Source organism: Aspergillus sydowii (assembly GCF_001890705.1).
Source record: "Aspergillus sydowii CBS 593.65 unplaced genomic scaffold ASPSYscaffold_1, whole genome shotgun sequence".
NCBI classification, from domain to species: domain Eukaryota; kingdom Fungi; phylum Ascomycota; class Eurotiomycetes; order Eurotiales; family Aspergillaceae; genus Aspergillus; species Aspergillus sydowii.
The window spans coordinates 4,957,688-4,982,177 of record NW_024467859.1 but is presented as its reverse complement, the minus strand read 5'-3'; the positions used below and the strand labels follow the sequence as shown (position 1 = coordinate 4,982,177).

At 50.4% G+C, this 24,490-nt stretch overlaps 12 protein-coding genes across 12 annotated transcripts; 6 read left to right on the top strand and 6 right to left on the bottom strand.

The window, feature by feature from the left end:
* The first annotated feature begins 44 nt into the window (after positions 1-44).
* On the top strand, positions 45-1,362 carry ASPSYDRAFT_39985 (RNA-binding ATPase activator ESF2). The gene has a single exon (XM_040845997.1). It carries the CDS (start codon positions 158-160, stop codon positions 1,187-1,189), a length of 1,032 nt encoding a protein of 343 aa, XP_040709002.1. The 5' UTR covers positions 45-157; the 3' UTR covers positions 1,190-1,362.
* Positions 1,363-1,528: 166 nt separating this feature from the next.
* Positions 1,529-5,728, top strand: ASPSYDRAFT_54524 (pex2/pex10/pex12 family protein; the record flags this gene model as incomplete). Its single annotated transcript, XM_040848866.1, has 3 exons — positions 1,529-3,528; positions 4,193-4,272; positions 4,332-5,728. 3 exons carry the CDS (start codon positions 1,529-1,531, stop codon positions 5,726-5,728), a joined length of 3,477 nt encoding a protein of 1,158 aa, XP_040709001.1.
* A 166-nt stretch (positions 5,729-5,894) lies between these two features.
* On the bottom strand, positions 5,895-8,016 carry ASPSYDRAFT_373657 (glycoside hydrolase family 125 protein). Its single transcript, XM_040845532.1, has 3 exons — positions 7,673-8,016; positions 6,396-7,600; positions 5,895-6,330 (listed from the first exon to the last, which is right to left on the bottom strand). Exons 1-3 carry the CDS (start codon positions 7,804-7,806, stop codon positions 6,062-6,064), a joined length of 1,608 nt encoding a protein of 535 aa, XP_040709000.1. The 5' UTR covers positions 7,807-8,016; the 3' UTR covers positions 5,895-6,061.
* A 210-nt stretch (positions 8,017-8,226) lies between these two features.
* On the bottom strand, positions 8,227-10,038 carry ASPSYDRAFT_54522 (uncharacterized protein; the record flags this gene model as incomplete). The annotated part of the gene is made up of 9 exons (XM_040848865.1): positions 8,227-8,378; positions 8,435-8,626; positions 8,675-8,806; positions 8,857-8,881; positions 8,937-9,233; positions 9,305-9,437; positions 9,556-9,813; positions 9,870-9,925; positions 9,979-10,038. The coding sequence occupies 9 exons, from the start codon at positions 10,036-10,038 to the stop codon at positions 8,227-8,229; spliced, it is 1,305 nt and encodes a 434-aa protein (XP_040708999.1).
* A 245-nt stretch (positions 10,039-10,283) lies between these two features.
* On the top strand, positions 10,284-11,763 carry rad18 (E3 ubiquitin-protein ligase RAD18; the record flags this gene model as incomplete). The annotated part of the gene is made up of 3 exons (XM_040840960.1): positions 10,284-10,815; positions 10,875-10,989; positions 11,043-11,763. The coding sequence occupies 3 exons, from the start codon at positions 10,284-10,286 to the stop codon at positions 11,761-11,763; spliced, it is 1,368 nt and encodes a 455-aa protein (XP_040708998.1).
* An 87-nt stretch (positions 11,764-11,850) lies between these two features.
* On the bottom strand, positions 11,851-13,526 carry ASPSYDRAFT_141671 (putative vacuolar sorting protein SNF7 family protein; the record flags this gene model as incomplete). Its single annotated transcript, XM_040841174.1, has 5 exons — positions 11,851-12,523; positions 12,558-12,778; positions 12,838-13,059; positions 13,159-13,414; positions 13,480-13,526. The coding sequence occupies 5 exons, from the start codon at positions 13,524-13,526 to the stop codon at positions 11,851-11,853; spliced, it is 1,419 nt and encodes a 472-aa protein (XP_040708997.1).
* Positions 13,527-13,857: 331 nt separating this feature from the next.
* On the bottom strand, positions 13,858-16,141 carry ASPSYDRAFT_27138 (TRAPP III-specific subunit 85 family protein; the record flags this gene model as incomplete). Its single annotated transcript, XM_040844365.1, has 2 exons — positions 13,858-15,008; positions 15,067-16,141. The coding sequence occupies 2 exons, from the start codon at positions 16,139-16,141 to the stop codon at positions 13,858-13,860; spliced, it is 2,226 nt and encodes a 741-aa protein (XP_040708996.1).
* A 793-nt stretch (positions 16,142-16,934) lies between these two features.
* On the top strand, positions 16,935-20,727 carry ASPSYDRAFT_54518 (tRNA adenylyltransferase; the record flags this gene model as incomplete). The annotated part of the gene is made up of 5 exons (XM_040848864.1): positions 16,935-18,519; positions 18,790-18,935; positions 18,988-19,093; positions 19,204-19,634; positions 19,684-20,727. 5 exons carry the CDS (start codon positions 16,935-16,937, stop codon positions 20,725-20,727), a joined length of 3,312 nt encoding a protein of 1,103 aa, XP_040708995.1.
* A 262-nt stretch (positions 20,728-20,989) lies between these two features.
* Positions 20,990-21,639, bottom strand: ASPSYDRAFT_39974 (uncharacterized protein). The gene has a single exon (XM_040845996.1). The coding sequence runs from the start codon at positions 21,589-21,591 to the stop codon at positions 21,220-21,222; it is 372 nt and encodes a 123-aa protein (XP_040708994.1). The 5' UTR covers positions 21,592-21,639; the 3' UTR covers positions 20,990-21,219.
* Positions 21,640-21,879: 240 nt separating this feature from the next.
* ASPSYDRAFT_85159 (uncharacterized protein) lies at positions 21,880-22,658 on the bottom strand (the record flags this gene model as incomplete). The annotated part of the gene is made up of 3 exons (XM_040851486.1): positions 21,880-21,938; positions 22,023-22,184; positions 22,253-22,658. 3 exons carry the CDS (start codon positions 22,656-22,658, stop codon positions 21,880-21,882), a joined length of 627 nt encoding a protein of 208 aa, XP_040708993.1.
* A 694-nt stretch (positions 22,659-23,352) lies between these two features.
* ASPSYDRAFT_27134 (uncharacterized protein) lies at positions 23,353-23,844 on the top strand (the record flags this gene model as incomplete). Its single annotated transcript, XM_040844363.1, has 2 exons — positions 23,353-23,582; positions 23,646-23,844. 2 exons carry the CDS (start codon positions 23,353-23,355, stop codon positions 23,842-23,844), a joined length of 429 nt encoding a protein of 142 aa, XP_040708992.1.
* ASPSYDRAFT_373538 (uncharacterized protein) lies at positions 23,720-24,394 on the top strand. The gene is made up of 3 exons (XM_040845531.1): positions 23,720-23,958; positions 24,015-24,085; positions 24,152-24,394. The coding sequence occupies exons 1-3, from the start codon at positions 23,860-23,862 to the stop codon at positions 24,267-24,269; spliced, it is 288 nt and encodes a 95-aa protein (XP_040708991.1). The 5' UTR covers positions 23,720-23,859; the 3' UTR covers positions 24,270-24,394.
* Positions 24,395-24,490: the final 96 nt, after the last annotated feature.

The following is a 24,490-nucleotide window of genomic DNA, read 5'->3' as shown; positions in this document are numbered from 1 at the left end:
CCGATAAAAAAGTTGGCGATGATCTCCAACACCTGCAACATCTCAACCAGCATTTCGAACAAAATTCCCGCGATCTCGCAATCCTTCAAACCAAGGACCACAATTATATCGCGAGGAAGTATATACGTTCTCGAAAACCGGAATAATTCTACAAAACATGACAACCCGCAAGCGGAACGAGTTCCTCGACGTCGTCTCCAGCGACGACGAAGATAACGACGCCGGATACGACTCGGAAGCGGCAGAGGAGAGCAAAGGCCGGACCGTGAAACGGAGAAAGACAAAAACGCGCGATACGGGACTAGAAAGCGGTTCTGGCGAGGAAGACTCCGATGTGTCGGAGGGGGAGGAATCAAGCGATGCGGAGGTGGGGGGTGTAGGCCTGTCCAAGAAGGAGAAGGGAGAACCGCAAGATGAGGTCGAATTAGACAATAATGACGACGACGATTACAATGAAGAGGATCATTACCTTGACGTGAGCGCCGAAGCTGAAAAGACGAAGAACGGCCAGAACTCCACCGACAAACTCAAGGTCAAGCCGAGCAAGAAAAACAAAACAGGCGTTGTCTATTTCTCCTCTCTGCCGCCGTACATGAAGCCGTTTGCTCTCAAATCGCTTATCGAGGCGCGTGGGTTCAGCCCGATTACAAAAGTGTTTTTGTCGCCCGAGGTGCGGGCACCGTCGGCGCCGCGGCGGCGATCGAATAAGCGGAAGTCGTACTCAGATGGTTGGGTGGAGTTTGCATCGAAGAAGACCGCTAAGATATGTGCCGAGTCATTGAATGCATCGATTGTGGGTGGCCGGAAGGGTTCATGGTATCACGACGACATATTGAATCTTAAGTACTTGAGGGGATTCAAGTGGTCCGATTTACAGGAAACTGTTCAGCGTGAGAGATCGGAGAGGGAGGCGAAGCGCCGTATTGAAGATGCTAGGGCGAGAAAGGAGGAGAAGGTGTTCCTGCAGGGGTATGAGAAAGGAAAGATGCTCGATGGGATTCAGAAGAAGAACGAGGCAAAGCGCAAGCGGAGGATGCAAGCTGGAGGCGAGGACGGAAAGAAAGAGGAGGCCATCAATGCGCGGAGATTGTTCAAGCAGAATGAGGTCAGACATGGACGTGATAAGGTCCCAGATGATCAGGGCGATCTGGAGGAAAATGCCAGGAGGGTTCTGGCAAAGATTTTCTAATGGCTTGCACTCTTTTTTGTATTTGTATAGATTTGTTAGCGGATACCTGATGATTGAATATCCAGTTTTGGTACTAACAATACCAACTGCCGCATGTGACACACTGGCAGAAATTTTATTGACTTTTAATCTACATAAATCTCATCATATCAAAATTTTTACAATACGCTGGGAAAGTCAACCAAGAGGAAAGACCTGGGGAGCAGAAGTATATACATGCTTAGTCATTGTTTGCATATTTTGCATTGAACCTTTCTTCCAAGCTCCAGGGTCACTCTGCAAGAAAATCTATCATTTCAACTCCAATTCCCATCATATTCCCGCCAAATGTCGGCAATGATGAATAGGACATTGCTGAGGGCTCCGCGGTGCTTTCCGGAAGTGGCTCACATCGCGCCCTCCGTGTGCTCTACTGTTCCTCGCTATACATTCCTCTCGTATGGCCGAGTGCGGAGTTTGACCTCATCCTCTCACACCTCAACAGACCACCCCAGTCCGAGCTCATCCTCGCCCAGCGGTGTGCCAACTGAAGAGAAGGACACGATTCAATCACAGCCGAGTTCTCAACCGACGCAACACATTCCTTGGTACCTCCAAGAGGAGAGTTCGGTTCCCGCAGCCGCCGAAGTAACCTCCAGAGATCAGCTCCCCGACCTTCCGGAGAACCCACCGAAAATTCTGCCGGAGCTCCTAGGATATGTATTTCAAGACCTTGGTCTTGACGGACTCAAATTGATCGACTTACGGGGATTGGAAACGCCTGCGGCCTTGGGAGCCAACGTCATTATGATCATTGGGACTGCGCGCAGTGTCAAGCATCTGAATGTCTCTGCGGACCGTCTCTGCCGCTGGCTGCGAAGCACTCATAAGTTGTCGCCCTATGCGGATGGATTGCTGGGAAGGAACGAGTTGAAAATCAAGCTTCGACGCAAGGCTCGGCGAGCTAGAGTTGCTAGCCGGACAGGTGCCATGGTTGATGATAAGGATGATGGAATTACCACGGGCTGGATTTGTGTCAACGCAGGCGTTGTAGAAAAAGCACCCACCAAAGAGGAGACAGATGGTGAATTCGAGGGGTTCGGGCCCCGAGTGGGAGGAACACGAGTGGTTGTCCAGTTGTTGACAGAGGAGAAGAGAACAGAGTTGGATTTGGAAACTCTCTGGGAGGGACGGATAATGCGCGCCCAACGGGAGAAAGATAGAAATTCCGATACCGCCATGGACGCATCCGAGGAGGTTCGTTCTATAAACTCGAAAAGTTCGTCACCATCTGACCATAATCCATCGCATATTCCCAGGTCAACCGTGAGCCTTCCATTTGAACAGAAAAGGCATTTCCATAGCACGATTCATATCAATGGTCCGTCACCTGTGCAGTTTTCTCCAGGCAAGGAACGACAAGCCAGGCCTCAAGGCGAACAACGCAACACTGGGTCACTGGCTAGTTTAACAGAGTCCATTTCATCTTTGTCAGTTGAGGAAATGAAGGTCAAGCTGGGGGATGATCCTGGAGATCGAAAATCTACCGCGTTTTTACGGGACTTTTACAAAAAAGTGTCTAGTTCTTCATTGGACATTACAGCTGTGGCTGAGCTCGAGCTTATGTGCTCCGCAGTTTCTCAAGGATACACCGGGTACAGTAGAGAAAGCGTATACCGAGCGTTCATGTGTTGCTGCATGTCTGCGGGTAACATACCAGAACAAATTGGGACTGTGGTCCTTGACGTTTTGCTTGCACCACGAACAAGTGACGATTGGCTGGTTGGAGGAGAATGGTTCACGGACTCGGACAAAGAAATGGCGCTTTCCGCTCTAGATCAATTTATTCTGAGAGGAGAGGATTTCATGAATTTGCAGGTGTTCGCCAGGCTATACTATCTGGCTTCTCTCCCCCCTGGCCCTGGGCAACACGGCGAAATAAATCCAGCAGTCAGAGGGGCCCATGTACTGCGTATGATCGACACGCTCAACATCCCCTTCGATCCCGTGGCGGCTCGAACGCTTATGTTCTCCATATTACGGAACCGAGACTTTCAGGCTTTTTGGATGTGGTGGCGAAAGCTACCTTTAAGGGGAAGTACTCGCACATACGAAGATTATGAAACGCTCTTCCGAATCCATGCCGAGCTAAATGATAGGAGTTCCACGCGGGAATGCCTCCTCAAAGTCACTCCCATGATGAGTCGAGAGAACCCGCCCATTCCATTAGAAGGTGGACTGGTTAAACACGTCCACGATTGTTTGTTCATTGCTTATCCTAAGATTGGATTGCGAGCCGCAGAGGGCGGCAAAGCTCCTTTTCATAAGCTCTTGAGGGAATGCCAGGACAAGCTAAGGGGGTAGCATGGTCACACCGCCCTTTGTAATAATTACCATGTTGCATGTACATGTACTTCTCGATACCCAACAAACCGCAGCCCATATTCTATAGCCCACTTGTTTTCTTGCGGGGATGCTACTGATGATTTCTTTGAACTTCGTGTGAAGGTTGTCAGGTTGGTTATCTCCGGGTATGTATTCGACAGTATGATTATGTAAAGCTGTTTATATATTACCTTATACCTATCTGCTTTGCTTCAATATATTGGATTCCCTGCAACTGCAGGTTGTAGTGGTCTCCAACGGAGGCTCCCCCCTCATTCGCGATGATTTTTCTTGGTATGCCTATCACACTCCCTCGATGCGGCTGCTGAAGCAAGCAGTGAAGCTGATTATGGGAAGGACAGTGTTGTTTTGGTAAACTACTGCGGATATACCAATTTCAATATGGTGCCAGATGAAGTACTTGGCTATACTAGTTAGGGCGCCGAAGATACAGTTATGCAGTTAGGTATGCAATAGTTACATAAATATTAATGACTAATTAAACCACGTGCCGATGAGCCTCGGCCCAAAGCGGACGTGGAGTTGTGGAAGCCCCGGCCTCCTGCCGTAATTCATCTCCACCTCCATCTCCTCTCCGTCTTGCGTCTCCGAGCCTGCTCTCCTTGTATTGCAGAGCAGACGAGGTATCTCCGTCAGCATTATGGAGTACCTACCAAGTCTCCAGCAGGAGTTCGATGACTTCAAACCGTCGCTCTTCGGTAAGTTATAAGAAACGTCTATGCGGAGAACAGCCCAAAGCTAACCACGACTCTGATAGAATTGCTCGCGGAACAGCAATTGTCGGACCTCCTTCCTCCGTCACTACGATACATTCTTGCAGTTGCTACACATCGGCATCCTCGATATCTGCTCAGAGTGCTGAACTCGTACGATGAGGTCTATGCATTGATCTCACTTATTGTCGAGCGATACTACCTACGCAACTTCGGCGGCTCGTTCACAGAGAACTTCTACTCGCTTAAACGCGAGCGTGTTCTGCTGACCAAAAATGGCGAGATCCCGAGAACCCAACTCGGAGCTCCAGGCCCCGTTCGCGACAGTCTCAAGTTGCGCACTACGGACGTGTGGAAGAACTTGTTCGTTATGGTGGGCATTCCTTATCTCAAGCGCAAGTTGGACGAAGGGTACGATATCCACGCAGCTCCCCAGGCGTCCCTTATCATGAGCGGTGGTCCACGGTACAACCCCAGCGACGATTTACCCCCAAACCCTACCATTCGCCAGCGCCTGATGCACGCTTATAAATGGTTTCTCCGCAACGTTTATCCCTCCGTCAATGCGGCCTATTACTTCTCTATTCTCGCATTCAACCTCGCCTATCTCTTCGATAACACCAAATATTCTTCTCCCTTTCTTTGGCTCATCGGCACACGGATCCGCCGCCTAAGCTCTGCGGACCACCATGCGATCGCTAAGATCTTGGAAGGCAGCCCACAAAGCCCGCGCGGCGCACGGACACGCCCAGGGTCAGGTCTCTTAGGCGCCCTCAGCCCGCAAAATATTTACCCGCAACTTCTGAGCTCTCTTCGCTACTTCCTCCCTGCCTCTATCTTCGCTCTCAAATTTCTTGAATGGTGGCACGCCAGCGACTTCTCGCGCCAACTGGCCCGCAAAGCGACCGACACTCTCGACATCCCAGCCCCTATAACAAGGGGGATGATTCCACCGTCCGAACGAAAGCAGAAGTCAGAAAAGCAGGAAACTGCTAATGCCACGTCGTCCCCCAAATCAGCTCTTAAGACCTCCCCACCCCGCAAGCGCGTTCAGCCCCCTATTTCCGCCACTTCATATCTACCAATCTTCACTGTACCCCTCCCACCTGCGGACTCCGACGTTGCTTCCTCATGTCCTGTCTGTCTCAACCAGCTCGCCAACCCCACTGCTTGCCAGACCGGCTATGTATATTGTTACGTATGCATCTTCCACTGGTTAAGCGGCGAGCATCAGCGCCAAATCGATTTCATGAACGGGGACGGTGCCGGTGCTCCATGGGAGGATGATCTTGGCGACGGCGAAGATGGGGATGGCGCGGAGCAAACCACTCATGTTGGACAGAGTCGGGAAGGGAAATGGGAGAGCGGGAAGGGCAGATGTCCGGTTACGGGGAGAAGAGTGTTGGGCGGGACGGAAGGGTTGAGAAGGGTCCTTATCTGATTTCTCACCACCTTTTCCGACCAACAGTATTCACCGTTTTTCATTTGTTTATTTTCGAGAATTGTATAGCTACGACTTTAGCGTCATTTGCATGATGATTGTATATAGGGAGAGGCTTGGAAGTGGTTGATGCATATAGTAGCCGCACAGTATAGGTTGCTCAATATACCCATGATAGTAGTAATGTTACCGTTGATGGATATTATAACTGCATAGTCCCCGTAAATAGATAAGGTATTAATATTATCCCAACAGACATCTTTCCACAGCATCGATACCACAGCCCAATTCAACCACAGTATTGCGTCACTTTCACAGAAACCTCAGCCATATCTAAGGGACATAAGCTTCCGCACCCTCCCCAAAAACAATGTGTGGCCGCTCAGCCGCAATCTTCAGCACCGTCTGCGCGAATACCGAGTTCGCCCAAGCAAACCAAGGCCGCGTATACTCGCGGATATTGTTCACGTCGATAGACTCATGCACAAGACCAAGCAGGCTCGAGTCCCGAACCATATTGATGCACTCCGCGATTTCGGTATCGGAGTCGGAGGTCTGTGCTTGCATGAGGAGGGACATGGGCCAGGCATTCTCAAGACCGACTAGTAGGGTTCTAGTTTAGCTTTTGCGCGCTTTGCTTTTGGATGGGGAGTAGGATGGGACTTACTGTGTGGACCGCCAATACCGTGGAAGGCGGTGCCATTTAAGTAATATGGGTTTCCGTCTTTGGAGAGAACCATCTTGCGCGTGTTCTTGTAGACGGGGTCATCCTGGTCGACGAAGCCGAGGACCGGGAGCGAGAGGAGTGAGGGTATGTTTGCGTCGTCCATGAAGATATGTGACCCGTAGCCATCCACCTCGAAAGCATAGACGTCGCCGAATTTAGGGTGGGTGACTATGGCGTTGTCCTGGATTGCCTTGCGCAGGCGGGTGCTGCGGCGCTCGAGATCATTAACGAGGGCAGAGCGTCCGCCGGCGGAGCGGAGCATGTCTGCTGTTCGCTTGAGCTGCACAGCCATCTGCGCGTTCGCGGGGATGAAGAAGCCCATGATTGTTGAGTCGTCGCTGGGGCGGAAGGCGCTGCGGATGAGGCCTGTTCCGGTGTTGAGCGGGTTACCGACGCCGGCAAGGTTGAGGGTTTCGGTGCCTAGAGTTGTGGTTCGTTGGAAGGTATATTGGTTTTCGATGTATTGGCCTGCTTCGTTGAAAGTCGGCTGGGATTGCGCGTCTAGAACCTGGAGGACTGTCTCTAGGGCTGTATACCAGCGGTTGGTGAGGAAGTCCTTCGAGCCGGTGTTCTCGTAGAACTCGGTTGCAAGAGTGAGGAAATTGGCGAGGGAATCGAGCTCATACTTGCATTCGAATACGACTGATGGCTCGTAGGCGGGGTGGACCGTGTCATCTTGGCTGTTATTCGCCGGTTTTATATGGCTTGGAGATGGAGGTTGGAAAGCATTGCAATACGGCGACTGTATGACGAATTCGGCCTGGGTGTTGATTGCGCCGAGAATGAGGTTAAACAGGCGTTTGTCCTTGTTCGCTAGGGTTTGGTAGTTCGTCAATTGGTTTGTAGAATCACGTAGCCACTCTGCGTTGATGTCTCCCGTCACGATAAAACTTTGTGGACCCTCCCACTGTGAGCCGGCCCTCTTGCCCTTCCTTGCTGCTGCCGTAGAGCCGTCAGTGTGCCACCTGATGGTGGTGTCTAGTGTATTGGGGAATGCGTTGCGGAACAGTTGGGCGAGATCCTTATCATGCATGCGGGAAGTAACATCCTCAATCACTTTATCTACGACTGAGGAATTGAAAGTTCGACATTCCGCCACTGGTCTTTGGAATGGGAGCTTTAATGGCCCTTCGCTGTATGGAGCGCTACCAAGACGGAGTGTTAGTTTCAGACACTGGAATAAGCGGGGAAACAGAGAAATATGTCTTGGAGCATACTGAGGAGCTTGAGAGTACTCGAGATAGTCAGGGCACGCCCGTCGAAGGAGCGAAGGCTCGTCTCGCAGGGCTGCAGCTCCCGTTGCGCCGAAGCCAAGCAGTGACAGGCCGTAAACCAGTGCGGGAAGCGTCATGGTTTAGCGAACGGGGTTGAGTGGAATGAGTGGAAAATACCGCCCACGAGGTCATCTAATAGCTTGCATTGGGGGAGGGGGGTTTTTAAAGGGGATCGAAGCCCCTGCTTGCAGAGGCATTTGTCGGGGTGGGTGTTGCACAGACTGGAGATGAAATGCGGAGAAGATCGAATGCGGCGGTGCTCCGACTGCAACAGGCGACGATCATTTTCCGCCCCTTGGCTTTACAACTTGCGCACGACAAGGTTATTCGCCATCGCCTCGAAGGATCATGACCGAATGTTACGGTGCATCGCGACCTTGGGGTCATTAATATTTGTATTAATGGCTAGTGGCCTGCGTTATGCAACAAGATCTCTACACCACGCATCGTCATTTCGGAATATGCCGCTACCCCCGTCATGAATCATGCCTCCAAGCTTACTTCTTGCCAAAGAACGACATGATATTCCCCTGCCCCGCTTTAGCCCCAGGCTTGCCCTTTGGCGCGTTCACTGCTGGTTTCTTCTTGGCCGGCGGTGGTGCTGGTTCGTCCTCCGAGAATGATTCCCAACTGGGCTCCTCAACCGTAACTAAGAACAGGGTTAGTCCGACGATAGTTCTCAGAATATAGATAGGCAGAGCGCACCGAGATAGCCTTCGCTATCCTTCTTTACTGCCTTCTTCATGACTTGCCGCCGTCCTCTGCGACGGCCACCTTTTGTTGTGGCCTCCACCTTGAGATCCTCCTGCTTGGGAGGTGGTTTGTCGATGGTTTCTGGTTCTGCTGGTGGTTCTGCTGGCGACTCTGCAACGTCGGGCATCTCTTCGTCTTCCTCATCTGCGATTAATTAGTATTTGATGCAAGACGAATTGTGGGATGACCAACCGTCGTCTTCCATCATCTTCCTAAGCCTATCCTCGCGCTCTTTTCTGCTTTCGCGGGTTTCATTAGAGGTTTCCTTTTTGGATTCCGGGAAGAGTTCTTCCTGCTCTTCTTCAGAGGCATCATCTAGAACCACTGTGATGCATTAGCTCACGTAAGGCAGCAGTAGATCTCCATCAACCTACCATCTTCAGCACCACTAGGCTCAGCCTGCGAGACAGTCAGTATACTGAATAGTAACCTGAGCAACCTTGAAGATACTCACCGATTCAGTACCAGACGCAGCCGGCGTTGAGGACTCTTCTTTCTTCTGCTTTGGTTTCGCTTTCGCGAAGGAACTGAACAAACTGCCTTTCTCTTTTTTTTCCGGGGCAGCCTTTTCTGCCGGCTTTGCTGACAAAGAGGAATTCTGGCGCTGCACAGGCTTTGGGGGTTCTGTGCGCTCTTCCGTCCTGAGCTCTTCCTTCTTTGGTTGGGATGGCTCGGACTGCGCCGGACGTTTCGCCGGCACCGTACTTGAAGGCGCCGGAGGCGGGGGTGGTGGTCGTGCTCCTGTTCTCCTCTGTTCAAGATCAAGTCAGCCGGACATGGCTTGTTTGAATATTGATGTGGTGGAGCTTGGCTAGCTCATACCTTAACATTTGTGTTTTGAATCATACCCCATTGTTTCCCGCATTCCAATGGGTCCTCCTGCGCATGGTTGGCGAGCATCTCACGACTGACATCGGTAAGGACATTGAGATCCTGCAATACGGTGGGCTGAAGGCTATATACGTATATGGACGATATTGACTCAAAGCTAGCTTTCGCATCTGCAAAGCGCATTAGCGATGGACCAACATCACATAGAAAGTGCATTGTCACAAAACGGAAAAGAAAAAAACTTGCCTTCTAGGTCTTCCTCTCGCGCCAGTAGAACCGACGAGACAGGAACCTGATCGGTCGCGGCATCCTGGTTGGGCATAGAACTGCTAATATATGGGCTGCTAGGCATTATGTCGTCATCGTCGTTGCTATTACCGTTGACTGCGGCGCCGTTTGTCGCAGGCTCGGTGGGCTTGGGAACTCCCGTCAGGACGTAGGACGCGTTCACGCTGGACGGCTTTTTCGAGTTTTCATTCTGGTGGAAATCATAGAGCATCCTTGTGAGGTGGTCAGTATCGCCGAAAATCTTAAATCAGCTAGAGTCTACACTTACTGCTTCGCGATGGTACTGTGCACTCGCAGTGCTCGACCTAGCGAGCGATATGTGACCTGTTGTTGCTCAGGTCAATGGGAAAGCCATACTCGCGCAAATCAATACATACAGTCCGCCGCTCGCCGACAACATTCTCCGCAAGGTACTTCTTATGATCCGCAACCGCCATATTGCGACGAAAAGCCTGCTTTGCTGCTGAACAGTATATCGGAGATTCCGCGAGACAACAGCGGGACCGACGCGTTGCGGCGAACCACTTAACGCGTATCAGTCAGCCGGTCTTGGCACCTCCCATCTGTTTGCCTCATCGGAGCAACGCTTTCAGCTCCCCGAGTCACCGTCAAGTGGGCTACTGGCAACTGCTGGAGAATAATTGCGCTGGCTCACAGCCGCCGATTTGACGCGTGTATCCTCATGGAACCGACATTTGATATCCCTGACTCGACCGACTGGCTCGACACGCCGCTCACGCTTCTCGCGCCGTTCGAATCCTCCCTCCGCTGCCAGGTCTGCAAGGACTTTTTTGACAATCCGGTGATTACGTCTTGCAGTCATACGTTTTGCTCGCTATGCATTCGACGGTGTCTAAGTACTGAGGGGAAATGTCCCACGTGCCGGAGCTCCGATCAGGAGTTGAAGCTGCGTCGAAATTGGGTGGTCCAGGAGCTCGTTGAGGGGTTCATGAATGCTCGACCGGGCGTTCTACAACTGGCAAGGAGGGCGACTAAGAGCAATGGCGTCACCGGAAACGACGGCGAGGACGACTCTACGGAACAGCCCGCATCCAAGAAACGTAAAATAGAACAAGACGCGGACCAGGACGGGTCAGGTAGTTCTGCCGGGGAGGGCATTCGCACGCGATCACAGAGTCGAGGTGTCACGCGCCAGTCCCAGGCTGTTCCTATTGAGATTATGGATGATATTCAGGATGAGGAGTATATTCCAGGTATGCTTGGTTGCATCCTTGCGTCCATCGAAAGTGCAATGTTGACCTGAACGTTGCAGATGATGGCTTAGTCGCGTGCCCAATCTGCTCGCGCAGGATGAAGGACGAGGCTGTCTTCCGCCATCTCGATACATGCACAGGTGCTGCTCCTGAACCAAAACCGGCAGCATTTGGGTAAGCTCTTGGACATGGAGGTCGTAGTGGAGTACTAATTTCTCAATATACAGTTCTTTGCTGCCCGCACCTCGAAAACCGTTACCGAATGCTACAGATAAACCACCAGAGAGGCTTCCGGTTATAAATTATTCTTTAATGAAAGAGTCCTCACTGCGCAGAAAACTGAAAGATCTGGGCATACCGAATTGGGGCCCGCGAGTCCTGCTACAAAAACGACACACAGAATGGATGAATCTATGGAACGCCAACTGTGACTCCAAAGCCCCAAAGTCTAAACGTGAATTATTGCGAGAATTGGCTGTTTGGGAGGGAACGCAAGGTGGTAATTCGGTGACCCCAACTGACCCGACGAGCTCCGTAATGCGCAAGGATTTCGATACAGGGGAGTGGTCAGCAAACTATAATACTGATTTCAAGCAATTGATCGCCAGTGCGCGAAAGAAGAACGACGCGGTTGTTCGCTCAACAATACCCAGCGCATCCCAGGGGATGTTGAATGAGACCCACAGCGCCGAACCCGTGCAACAGCCACCCGATGTCCCCATCTCCCAGGGATTGAGCGCTGATATCAATTCCACAGTCGACGTCCAGACAGTGCCGAAAAGTCCCCAGACGTTAAACGTGGAAAGTACGACAATGAAACTCCCGGATAATGCCCCGGTTGAGACCCATGATCAGGCAATACCGATGTCTCTCCCTAAACCGAGGGCCTCAAACCTTGTCGTGAGTGAGAATGAGATACAGGCAGCTCCTGACACTAGCAACAGCTAGAGCACAACTTTCTCCCAAGTATATTTGTAGCGGTCTACTCTTAAACAAACGAGAAATGCTCGCAAAGAAGATCCATAGAGTCGCCTTTCATTGACCTTCTTCAACGGACATTCGTGAAAGCTTCTCGATGCTGTCGTCCAAGGCGGAATCGACGTTTTGTTCGTCCGGTTTTTTCTGCACTGGTGATTCCAGACCAAGATTGTCGAGCTCGGCAAGCCGCTTCCGGGTCTTCTCTGCCTCTTGCTCTTCCTTGGCTTCCCGCTCCTGGGACTCCAGCTCCTCGAGCTCGTCATCAATCTCAGTCTCGTCAATCTGAGGTCCAGCTTCGCCCATAATATTTCCAATCTCGTCCACCTTGGACATCTCCTCGCGCAATTCGTCGACCACATCCTCCACTTTGGAAACGTCCCCAACCTGGTCATTCAGACCTCGAAGAACGCCCGTGCTAGCCTCCATCACCTTGACATATTCGATTTGGTCCGAGGCCTGTTCGATCTTGAGATAGACTTGTTCGAGCTGTGTAAGGGTATCAAGTCTCTGCTGCAGATTATGCTCGGCAAGTTTCTTCGACCGCACTGCAGCGAGGGCCGATACCCGATTTTTGTTGCTCAGAGCAGCTTTTGCAGTTGCATTAAGCTCCGCGATCTTCTTCTCTAGGTTATCGACCTGCCGCGTTATCGTTGCTGTAAGAGTCTTGATGGATGCAATAGTTGTGTCTTGTTCGGAAATCACCCTTGGGGAGTCATTCGAGGGCCGGAACCTGACCGTCTAACATAATTTAGCCTATGTCATACTCGGCGAGTAGGCTACTGTCACACACCTTGCCGTCATAGGCGATGGCACCCTTATCACGAGATAGATAGAGCAATAGAACTTCGAAATCAGTATCAGACAACTCGGTTTCCTGGTCCAGAACTGTCCCGAATCTTTCGATAAAGCTTTCTTTCGAATAAACAAGATCTGCCTTCGAAGGATTTGATCCAGTTGCCTGCTTTACTACTTTCTCACCAGCCTCCTATTGAAAGGTCAATGTTAAACAGACAAAAGATATTAGACCCCATCCAAGTACCATACCTGAAGATTTCCCACCAAGACCAACACCTGAGGTTGTAACCTCGGCCCATCAGAGCCAGAACCAACCACAACGCCTTTTATCTGCTTCAAGCCCCACGTCATAACATTCCACGGACTGAGCGCCGTCGTATCAATAAGGCCCCATTGCGGTTTCCGCAGACTCGTCGCACTCGCTTTATACAATTGCACCGGTACCATCATTCGGTTCCAGACCGCATCTTCCTATGAACCCCGATATTGGGTAAGTTAGCACCAACATCAAATTCGAAGCCGAGAATCCGTGTCCAAGAGACATATATAATATGAGGGAGTGAGACAAACAAAAACAGCTCCCAGCGCAACTGGCCTCCCCCACTCTGGGTTCTCTAAATCCCGGACTAAGTTCTCGTCAACCTTGATACTGAGGTGGTTTGCCTTGCGCCGTTGCCCCGTCGCATCGTGTGAATGTGTGCAGATATATCCGTTTCGCGCGGCTTTCGTCAACACTTGCTCCCATGCCGCGACGTTAACGTGGTACCCGTCGGGGTTCGTCTTTTTCTGGTTCGAGAAGTCGGAGTAGAGCGAGGGGAGACGGTTTCTAGGTTGCAACGGGGAGTGATTAGTGAGAGTTGGAGGAAGTCGCGGGTATGGTATATACTGTACTTTCTGAATGAGTCTTGGGAGAGGATGTAGTTGAGTAGGTCGCCCATGGTTGGTAGTGTGTGTCGTAATCAAGGAGTAGGCGATTTAGGGATGTACAGCTAGAGCTTTGCGTCACTTACTCTTGAATGGGGTGTGGAGCGAGTCTCCAGCTTGATCGGAGGTTGATCGAAATGCAAGAGTGGTGGAGGCCTTATCGATAACAAAGTTATATCACGTGTCGGAATGGCTACAGCTGAGCCGGTAGAGGGCTATTTACATTTTACCACTGAACAAAATTAAACAACATAACTTTGTACAAGCCTCGCGTGAGACCACTTAGTAATACTCTATTATATTATTCTGCCTAGTATACGCCTTTTATCCGCCATGGTGGTATATTTATGCTCGTTCAAAATCGTCACTAGGCACGATTTCCCCATCCCTCGCCGTTTGAAGAGCTGCGAGAGCTGTAGTGTCCAAAGCGGTGCCAATCAAAGACCTCCGGTTCATGCGCCTGTCTAGCTTCTCACTGGTCTCCACGTTGTCCAAGGGGTCTGTACTGCCTGTCTCCTCTCTGACATCTAAACCACGAGCTTCGAGATATCCGACTTTCACGGAAAGTCGGAGATTGTCGACGAAAGTTTGCATCCCCGGCATAGAGAATACACCATCACTGCCCAAAATGTCCGCGTAGAGACGTTCTGCCTCCTCAAGGCACGCGGATGCCAGCGATGGTTTACCAAGTCTGAGCCAGATGTCAGCAGCGAAGAGACTCCACATTCCGGCTTTGCGGTGACGACCACCAAATCGTACTCCATTAGGTGGCGTTCGAGAAGCGTAGCATGACGATATCCGTTCGCTGAGAAGGCCCTGCCCAACCGACTCTACCAGCCCTAGGTCCATGGCCCGCATGGCCCATTTGGCTGCGCTTTCGGCTGCGGAACCCCCACGCGATCTCAACAATTCAACGGCTAGAGCCAGGCAGCGTAACGTAGCAGCAGGGTCTGAGCATCGAGTCAAANAAGAATAGCAAGCAGTGTCAAGCATCTGATCAATGCCTTCAACTTTCGTCTTCGAGCCCATTCCCAAAGGATTCAGTAGTGTGCTCACTGCGCACATCTCGTAAGCACCTGCATGATATTTCCAGGCTTTGTCATTTGCGTAGTCCGAACGGAGAAGTTCATATGTGGACGCAGCCAGTTTCCAATCACGAAGCATGAAAGCATAGTCTGCCATTTTTCGTAATATGGCTTCGGAGTGATCGAAATGATAGAAACCTTCGGACACATTATAATTCCCGCTTGCTCCCCCGGAACCTGAGCTGGAGCGAGAGCCGGATCCGAAGCCCGCCCATTTGCGCGACATGGACATAAACCGACCACTGATACCACGCCTTCTCGACGCTACTTGATCGTTCCAAACAGTTACCCGGTTCTCCATAAATGGTATAACGGATTGCGCAACGAGCTCTCGGACAAGGCCTTTAATGGACATCACATCGGATTCGAATAGGTAGAGAAGGCCGTCGGAATCAAGGTCAACTAGTGGTTCTGGTATAGTTAGCATGTATGTGCTTGAATAGGGACTCGGTTATTCTATTCGCCTTACCTGCCCTGTCCAGAAGTCGCTCCGAAGGCGATAGCCACTCGCATTCTGGCATTTGTACGCTATCATCATCCGTGACGACACATTGATTGCTGCGAAGTCTCAAGAGGTGGCAATGTAAACCAAAGTGGCGCTTCATCTGGTCATAGAGTTTGGTCGATTCAGAGATATCATCGTGGTCTTCATCGTGGACAAGTACATAGTAACGTAGATACTCGGGGTGTATCCAGTCTGGCACTTTCCGCTGGCCGTTATTTGTGTCTGCATACAGTTGTCGAAGGGATTCCAGAGGTGCGGAGTTGCGAGAGCTGATAGCAATCACACTGGCTACAGGATGGCGAAATGTTTCATAGGGCGCGGGGGAGGCGATCGATAACAATTGGCGGAGATATAGCTTATATAAAGGCGAAGTGGATGAGAGACCTATTAGATCTTTAGGATGTAATGATCCGCCCGGCGGACCGTCAGTTGAGTCCAGATGCTTCTCCAGGACTGTCTCAACTTGAGATAGAGGCGAATTCCGTGTCTGGTTCGCGTCGTTGGGAGCCCGGCATATCTCGCCTAAATCGACAAACCGAACCCCATAATCCTCCCAGCCGCGACTTGAGCCCACGCTGTCTCGAACGATAAGCTTGCCCGGTACATTCTCCCCGAAAGGACGAATCAACTCGCAGAACCCACCCTTGAAGCCTTTTTGCCGTACGAGTTCGTCGGTGTCTGGGGATGCATATACCCCAATAACGGGTGAAAATGAACGGATGATCAAAGATCGCGTATCCAGGGCAGCATCAGCTCTCCCATCTACTGGTGACCCCAGTGACGTCCGTAATTGTGGGGTCGATGACCGGACCGATCTGGCATGGGGAGACGCAGTTCGAAGGGGAAGTTCAGCGGTGGCATTTGATAGCGGGGGTGTCGGAGACGACGAGGCTATTCTCGGCTCCACCCTTTCCGTGTCCAAAGACGAGGACGAGTCGCGCCGCTGATGAGGGTATCTCGTCTTGGATGGGACACGCGGCACGCCGGGCGAGAAGGACGGCGGAGGTTTGACCGGAGCACCATCTCCGGGCGATGTCATGGACACCGAATGGATTCCGACAGTTGATGAAGAAGGGAAAAGAAGGATCTAGCTCTAGCCCATGGACCGGGAGTATAAAATGCCCTGAGAATGCAGAAGGGGGAGGTCAGAAGGGACTGGTAATCGAGGCGACGCCGTCCAGAGGGTTACGAGAGTGCGGAAACGTGGGAGAGGTACCGGTAGGCGATGACGATTTGGAAACGTGGTGAGGCGGTTCGGATAAGGCCAACTCACTGCGCCGAAACGTGGAGCAATTCTTCAGGCCAGGCGAATCGCGGCTGAATTGTGCATTACCCCAGCATGTGAACCAAGTGAGAAATCTATACCTGAGTTAGACCACCAGAATGGATGGATGAGAGTTATTCGAGTCGCGGCTGGGATGTTGAACGGGATTCCCCAGCAGCCAATGAAGGCGGTGATGTGCTTGCCGCTGCGAATGATTCTCCCCAAGGCTCATTTGGTCTTTCGCTGTGACTCAATGGACGCCCCAACAATGACTTAAAACCTCCTCTCACTCTCTTTCTCTCTGTGCGATGGTCCTTTCTCCATGTTCATCTCTTCTCTCGCCTTTCCTGGACGAATTCTCCCCCGACTGACACGATCAACGGCGGACCTGACTAGAAACCCCTCCCCGCGACTGCCCCTCCGCGTTTTCTCACAGCTCACCCCGTTCCGGTTTGCTTCATACAGTCGTTATATGAGCCGTCGTCAGATTTTAGGTTCCTATTCTCCGCGCGCAAACAAGAGGCGGCGAATTTCCACGACTTCCCCAGAGGAAGCCGGTTTTACAGTCATGATCTCAGCCGCGGACCAAACCGCGCAGCAACCCCCGACCATTGAACTCACACCTCTCGAGAACACATTCAAGACGCTGCTCCTCGATGTCTGTCAATATATCCAGGAACGCGATGTAGCAGCTGGGAAGACCAGTGCCGATAAAACCGTCCTTCGGTTCACGGGAGGTTGGGTGCGCGACAAGTTGCTAGGAGTTGAAAGCCATGATATTGACGTCGCGATCAATAACATGACTGGTTACCAGTTTGGGAATCTACTGATAGAGTATCTGGAAACTCCGGGAAACCTGGACAAGTATCGAAAAGGCAACCAAAAGGACGAACTAAAGAAGGCATTCAGCAGTCTTCACAAAATTGAAGCGAACCCGGAGAAATCAAAGCACCTTGAAACAGTTACAACAAAGATCTTTGGCTATGATGTGGATTTAGTCAACCTTCGGAAGGAGACTTATACTGAGAACAGCCGGACCCCCCAAATGGAGTTTGGGAGTGCGGAAGAAGATGCCTTGCGCCGAGATGCCACCATAAACGCTCTTTTTTACAACCTGAATGAATCCAAGGTCGAGGATCTCACTCAGAGGGGGCTGGATGATATGCGAGACGAAATCATTCGGACTCCGCTGGAGCCATACCAGACGTTCAAGGACGACCCTCTTCGAGTGCTGCGACTCATTCGTTTTGCTAGCCGGCTAGGATTCCGAATCGACAAGGATACAGAGAACGCAATGCAACACAGTGACATTGGTACTGCGCTCAAGCTCAAGATCAGTAGGGAGCGTGTAGGCATCGAGGTGGAGAAGATGCTTCGAGGCCCAGATCCCCGCGGGGCGCTTAGCACCATCGATCGTCTTAATCTGTACCCCATTATTTTCGCCAACTATCAGGACGACGCTACCGCAGACCCGTCCTCGTGGTCGCTTGCTTATGATGCCCTCCATCGCTTCTTATCCTCAGCTAATGAGCCAGAAGCTGTCGGGCGTCTTCGCACGTTGCTCATCCGTGACTCGCTCCAACACTATTATGCTTGGGTGATCGCTGCGTTTGCTCCTTGGTCAGCAGTCCCTGGCCGTCCTCAGACAGGGAAACCGTTACCGCCGCGTATGGCAGAGGCCGCTCGGGATGCTTTGCGCTCAGATAACAAGACGGTGACGATTCTGAAACATGCCGCGAGCAACTGGCGCAATATTATCAACGTCAAAACCGAGGTCGTCGATGGAAAATTGCAGGGGACTGCTGCAGAAATTCGACAACAAGTTGGCTTACATATTCGGTCTTGGAGCATGGACTGGAGGCTCTGTGTTCTCTTGTCTCTTCTACAGGAGATCATGCAGGGAGGAGATTTTGCCGCAGTGGTGCAGAGCTATGATAAGTTCCTCTCGTACATTGTAGAACAGGGTCTCCAGGATGTCTGTGAGCTGAAACCCATTATAAACGGAGGCGAAGTCATGAGTGCAATCCCAGCCAAAAAAGGTCCCTGGGTGTCCAAAGCGCTGGAGCTCGTGATACAATGGCAGCTATTGCACCCCGACATTCAAGACAAGCAAAAGGCATTGGAGTATCTTGAGTCTAAGAGAGGGGAAATTGGTGTATAAATACAACAATAATACAACAATAACATAGAATGAATAAACTTCATCCAGCATCCAGTTGTAAATTGTTCTGTTCGTTGTATATATTTGGTGTGTAGTTGAGCCTTCCCGCTTACTTAACATCCATGATGGGTCCAGCTCCCTCTCGGCTTCTATCGTATCCGCGTTTTCTCTTCCACCTCGCAACTGTTTATGTACTCGCTGCGCTAATCTCACGGTTGCCCTGATGTCCGTTTTTGAGAAATTCCATATTGAATGATGGAAGAACTACGCAATGCAGCACGTGGAACCCTCCAGCAACCAACAGCCTCCCTTATTCCCGAGTCAATTCTGAGCAATATTACTGTTCCCACAGCGGTCGATCAGCTATGGCAGGGATTATCCACTCATAACGACTCAGATCATGTCAAAGTACAGTCTTATGTCTTCTATCTTTTGTTGTTTAATGCTTACGTTTCAGTAGATCCTCGAAGATCTTCTCGTTGCCCACGGATTTTTGAGCCGCAAGGCTATTGAGAGCGTGTCTGATGTAGATAGAGGCGCCATTAACAGTCTTTACGAATGGGCGAGTAAAATTGCTCTGCCAGCTCCAGTGTTTGCGGAGGCTTCAGAGGAATCATCCCCAGAAGGTGAGCGCTCCGGTGAAATTTGTTTATGAGTTTCCTAACGGTAGTTGTAGCGCAAGAGGAGAGCCAGCAGCGGTCGACTCTGGCAATATCTGTCATTTCGTCGCTAGCTAGACTGCTTCCAATAGAGGATTCCGAGCCAGTAAACGATGTTCTCATTGCTTTGGCAAGCTTCACTTCTGAACAAGATGCATGGACTACACCTGAGACTTACATATCCTCGACGGCATTGTTGGATGGTTTCATTGAGAGATCTGAAGCCTCAGTCTTTTGGGCAACTGTGGAATCCCTACTCAAAACCCGGATCAGACCTCTTTTTGCCAAAACTAAAAACCCGGCTATTACTGAATCTGGTCGAAAGAACTTCCACCCTATTCCTTTGCCGCGGTTCGATATGAGCATTTTGGACCCTGAGACAAAGCCGTGGAAGATGTATGATGTCTACATCACCACAGTCTTTTCCTGGATTGTCAATCAATATAAAGTAAGTATTTTCTAATTTGAAGTTGTTGAGAAGACTAATATGGACCCAGCCCACCGATCGCGACCACCTCGAAATACATTTCCCACTTCTAGTTCCACCCATTCTCACCATGATAGACGACGACAGCCTTTCCTTTAAACGTCACGGCTGCATCCTGCTGTCACAATTTCTTATCCCCATTCAAGAAAGCAGATCCGATATACTGCGACGGACGAATTTGTCATCCGTTTTCGAAGATGCCATCAGACCGTGCTTCCACTCCTTGCCTACAATAACCCCAGAAGACGACTCTATCCAACTCCTTGCCGCGGCCTACCCAGCACTCCGCTCTCTCCTCCAAACCAGTTACAGAGAAGCCCTAACCCAGGCTAGCCGAACCCCTTCAATGAAACATACGAAAGATAAGGAAGCATTCATATCCGCGACAACCAAAACACTACGCGACCACCTCATTCCGTCCTTCCACCACATCAGCTCAGCAGACATTACATCGACTTCTACCTTTGCGTCATTCCCTCACCCCCGTTTATCAACCCTTCTTCTTAATCAAATTGCTATCACCTGTGCAGATCTGGGGATCCACACCACGAAGTACCTCCAAGACATCATCCCTCTAGTGTATAGCACATTATCCAATATGTTCGGCACTGCACACCCGCCGCTCCTCCTCTCCGCACTCTCTGTTACGCGAGCGCTGGTTCTCAATGCGTATCCGCGGATATGGAGATGGCGAGGCGAAATACTTGGTGCGATATGTTCATGCTGGGTTAATGTTCTCGATGACGAAGAGGAGGCAAAGACCACAGAAAACAGTGTCCAGAAGGATAAAACATCGGCGTTGTCTTCCCCGGATGGAAGCAAAACCGCAGATTTGGGGCGATTAAAAAGGGAGTTACAGGGCGCAGTGTATCTGTTGAGATATGCACTTGAGAATCCTGTCCAGGCAGATAGCGATGAAGGGCAACGAGAGGCAAAGGAGAATATTGGGCGGGAGATACAGGTGTTGGTGGATGCTGATGAGAGCTCAAAAGAGTGTCTTTTCGCGGATGTAAACCCGGATGATGGGGATTATTTCGGGATTGTTAGTATTTAATATTAGAGGTAAAAAAAAAAAAAAAAAAGAAAAAGAAAATTAATATCCAGTTAATACTCATACATGAATCAAAGGAAGAAGCAAGATGAATACCTTCTACTCAAACAGAACGGGGCCAGCCATGTTTGGAGAGCCGACATCCTGGTTGACATGAAAGCAAAAAGGATGAAAAGCTTCCATATCATACAGCAGATAGAAAAGAATATGATTTGATCCATAAGACCCTGCCCTTTCAGAGTTTCCTCCGTGGGTATCGAGGGTTACTTTAAGGCCTCTTCCCATTATGATGTGAGTCATGCTAGGATTGCTTCGCAAACCCATTCCTTTCTCCTTCATCGTGCTCTGCGATTCTTCCCTTTCCACTGTCCGTCTTCCATTCCTTTTGAAATGAGTAAGCTTGGGTCTGCTTCGCAGACTCACTTATCTTTGCTTCTCCACCGCGCACCTCAGTTACGTTTTTCTTACCAGTTCCAGTCTCATGACGGTGGGGAATCAACCAGGAAGCTCTTTTGGTGTAGGAATAGATGATCCGCGGTGCACCGGGATTCGGGATAAAGGCATAGAAGTCGGACAATCTGGCACGGGCTTCCACCGGGACGGTGAGAGACTCGCTGCCCTGTGTGCAAGTCTAGACCGTTCAAGGGGAAGGGGAATGCGGGATCGAGGCAAGGGAGTTGGCGAGACTGGCTCCGGTTTACGACGCAGAAATGCGTGTCCATCCTGACCGGATTGAGCATGCTCGATGGGGCCCAAGGTGTCTGAAGATGATGATTTTATATCAGGTTCACCAAAATCACCAGTGTGACTCACGCTGCTTTCTGCGGTGAATTTTACCATCAGGCCAGAGGGTTGTGGCGGCTTCATTCTCGGGCCAAATGGCTGTATATTGAGGTCCTGCAGTTGCTCTGTGAGGGAATAAGCTGGTTCAAGCCCGCCGTGGCCAGCATTATCGTTCCAGTATTCCAGGGCAAAGGTGTTTTGGACCTTGAATTTATCCGGAGATTGAGTGAGGTCGAGGAGGTAGTAGAGGCATTGGCGCGTTGAAGTCTTGCGCGTTCTCAATGATGCCTTGCTTGAAATTGGCCTAGAGACATGCAACTCCGTTTATGATTGTCCCTTCGGTGTACACTGACGAATGAAGATGGTGAAGTCCTAGGTTGTTAAAACGCCATATGCCATTCCATATATGTGCATGTATCGGGCGATTTGGCCTAAGAGGTCAGATAGTCTTAGCAAATAGAAACCGCGATGTAGGCGTCGGGAAGGGAAAAAGACGAAGCAAATGTTGCACTTACCAAGGGCGCGCCGAAAGCGCTTCTCACCGTTTTTATCTTGCGACCATGCCTGGAACTCTTCTAATAGATGATTCCACCCGGTTTTGACCTCCCCAGCCAGTTTCACGTCAGGCGCCCCCAAAGTAGTATTAATACCGGAGAGACATTTAGCAGGACAGTGAACTGCAACAAAGTCAGGAATATATGGCTTTCATCGACTCCTGCCTCCTGATTTAGTCGCCTTCCTCTACGGCGGTTTTTGAATTCGGCATATTCCTCACTGGCCCTGAAGTTTCCAAAGTTGGTCTTGATGCCTTGTGCAAACCCGACTGCCGCTACAGGCGTAAGAGCGTTTTGCATGAACCTCGCATAGACATCCGCATCATCACCACAGATGTATTGTTCACGGGTGTTAGAACACGGATGGTTTGCGACCCCTGGCATCTCGACAGCCAGGTGGTGTTCATTCAGCTTTTCGGCAAAGACAACATCGTGGGCTTCGGTCTCAATGGGCCAATGGACCAACGGTCCGTTATAGAATAGATGGTGATAGGCAGATGAGGTTGTCCGATAGCCCTCTCGAGTAATGATCTCGGGAAGAGGTGTGTCGAGGATCTGAAGACCAGTAAGTGTTCTGAACTCTCTTACTGTTCGCATGGCTAGTAGAGAAGGGAATTTGGTCAATATAGCGCGACGCGAACTGTGAGTACGACTAAAGGCATAAGTAAAGAAACGGACAGAATAAGATACGGGAGTAAAAAGAGGGTGCCAATTTGTATGCACTTTAATTGGAAGACAAGTTGCGAAACGTTTTCTAGACAACAGATAGACTCTTCTGTGCGTATCGAGTGGACAAAGTGTGGTCTAACCATTTCAACATCACACTTGAGAAAAGGTAATACAGCATAGGCCCCAAAGGATCAGTCCCAAATTGAAAATTTCTGCACTTACTGTATGGATAACACAACCATGCTGGCAAATGAGTCTACTGGGGGCCGGCAGCTGGTCAAAGAAGGAGTGAATTGGGCTGCCAAGTGCATATTTTGGTCAACTTGGTTGTCACGCAGACCCCTCCCAAGCGGGAAACCCAGAGGTGCCTCCCATATTGAAGCTGTTGATGGTTGATATCTGAGTAGTGAATAGATCGATGGACTATTGGAAGCCCGAGGAAGCAGCAGGTGAAGCATCCCCACTAGGCCAAATCCAGGATAGTGCAAGGTTGTAAGATGTAGTAAACAAACCCACAAGTCACTATCTTTTTTTACCACCATCAGACCTTCTCAACTTTCTCGGGAGACCATCTCCATTTTGTATTTGGGTCTCGTACTATCGAGACATTATCGAGCCTGTCATGGGCGGTACCTCAGTACTTTGGATCGGCGGCCGATTCGGGAAATTCGTCTTGGAAGGCCCAGATGGAACCCTTTGGAAGATTGGCAAACAGTTGTCCGAGCAAACGATCAGATTAGACCCATGGACTGAGTCTAACTATAATACCTCAGAGACACAGGCCGTGTACCATTGTCGACAGATCCAGGGCCCGTCCGTGGGAACGAGAGCCATTGTCAAGGTTCGGATGCAGTAAGTTGGCGGCCCCGATGAGTTACACTGTTCGCGACATGCTAAATGGAAACGTTTCACCAGAATACCAGGTAATCCCGAAAATGTCTGTTCAGATCCAAATGTCCGAGCGAAGGACGCTTCTAGTGTTTATGCTACACCAACAATCCGAGAAATAAATGCTTTGACATGGCTCACCGATAGCGGCTGTTCCGTGACTCCCGAGTTAATTTCATTGCGACATTACCTCCAGGGCCCTCATAATGCGGTACCTGGCGGCTAGCTAGTATTCATCTTGATGGAAAGGGTTCCTGGGGTGCCTCTGACGGAGTTTCGGACCTACGATTTTGCCAAGCAGCAGAGGATCAGAGAGGCTTTTCGCAAGAGCTTAATGAAAGTCCCCTCAAATATTACTGAACTATTATGGCTAATACCGCCGGGATGTATAGAGAGTTAGACTGTCATATTACCCTTTTCGACACCCATCCCGGGAATGTTCTTTATGATGAAAATGAGGATAAATGGCAGGCTTCACTCTAGTTACGAATTTTTAAGTGTCTCAGGCCCCAGCTAATAATATTTTCCACCAGTTATTTTATTGATTTTGAAGAGACCTGTCTGGATGTCAACGAAGATTCGCCTCCGAACTGGCTTGAAGATGACGAACATTATGAGCGGGAATACAGACTCTGGGGACTAGATGGCTAAGCACTAAGAATTGAAACGCTAGACCTTCAGGTTGACCAGAAGGATGATGACGTTTATGAAGGTGTATGTGGGATCGAGAGGCGCGTTATATTGTTAACTCTCTAAGGATCTGAGACTTTACCTTCGGTGTTCATGGTACAGATGTTTAGGACTCGCGATCAAGCTACAGGCCATCAAAATCCTACGTTACCTGTCCTTAGAAGTAAGTGGCACTGATGACT

Coding starts and splice junctions, on each gene's coding strand:
- ASPSYDRAFT_39985 (XM_040845997.1), top strand. CDS start 158: ATGACAACCCGCAAGCGGAACGAGTTCCTCGACGTCGTCTCCAGCGAC.
- ASPSYDRAFT_373657 (XM_040845532.1), bottom strand. CDS start 7,806: ATGACGCTTCCCGCACTGGTTTACGGCCTGTCACTGCTTGGCTTCGGC. Junction 7,601..7,672: donor GAGTACTCTCAAGCTCCTCA/GTATGCTCCAAG, acceptor CCGTCTTGGTAG/CGCTCCATACAGCGAAGGGC. Junction 6,331..6,395: donor CGGTATTGGCGGTCCACACA/GTAAGTCCCATC, acceptor GAACCCTACTAG/TCGGTCTTGAGAATGCCTGG.
- ASPSYDRAFT_39974 (XM_040845996.1), bottom strand. CDS start 21,591: ATGAAGCCGCCACAACCCTCTGGCCTGATGGTAAAATTCACCGCAGAA.
- ASPSYDRAFT_373538 (XM_040845531.1), top strand. CDS start 23,860: ATGGAAAGGGTTCCTGGGGTGCCTCTGACGGAGTTTCGGACCTACGAT. Junction 23,959..24,014: donor TTCGCAAGAGCTTAATGAAA/GTCCCCTCAAAT, acceptor ATGTATAGAGAG/TTAGACTGTCATATTACCCT. Junction 24,086..24,151: donor GATGAAAATGAGGATAAATG/GCAGGCTTCACT, acceptor ATTTTCCACCAG/TTATTTTATTGATTTTGAAG.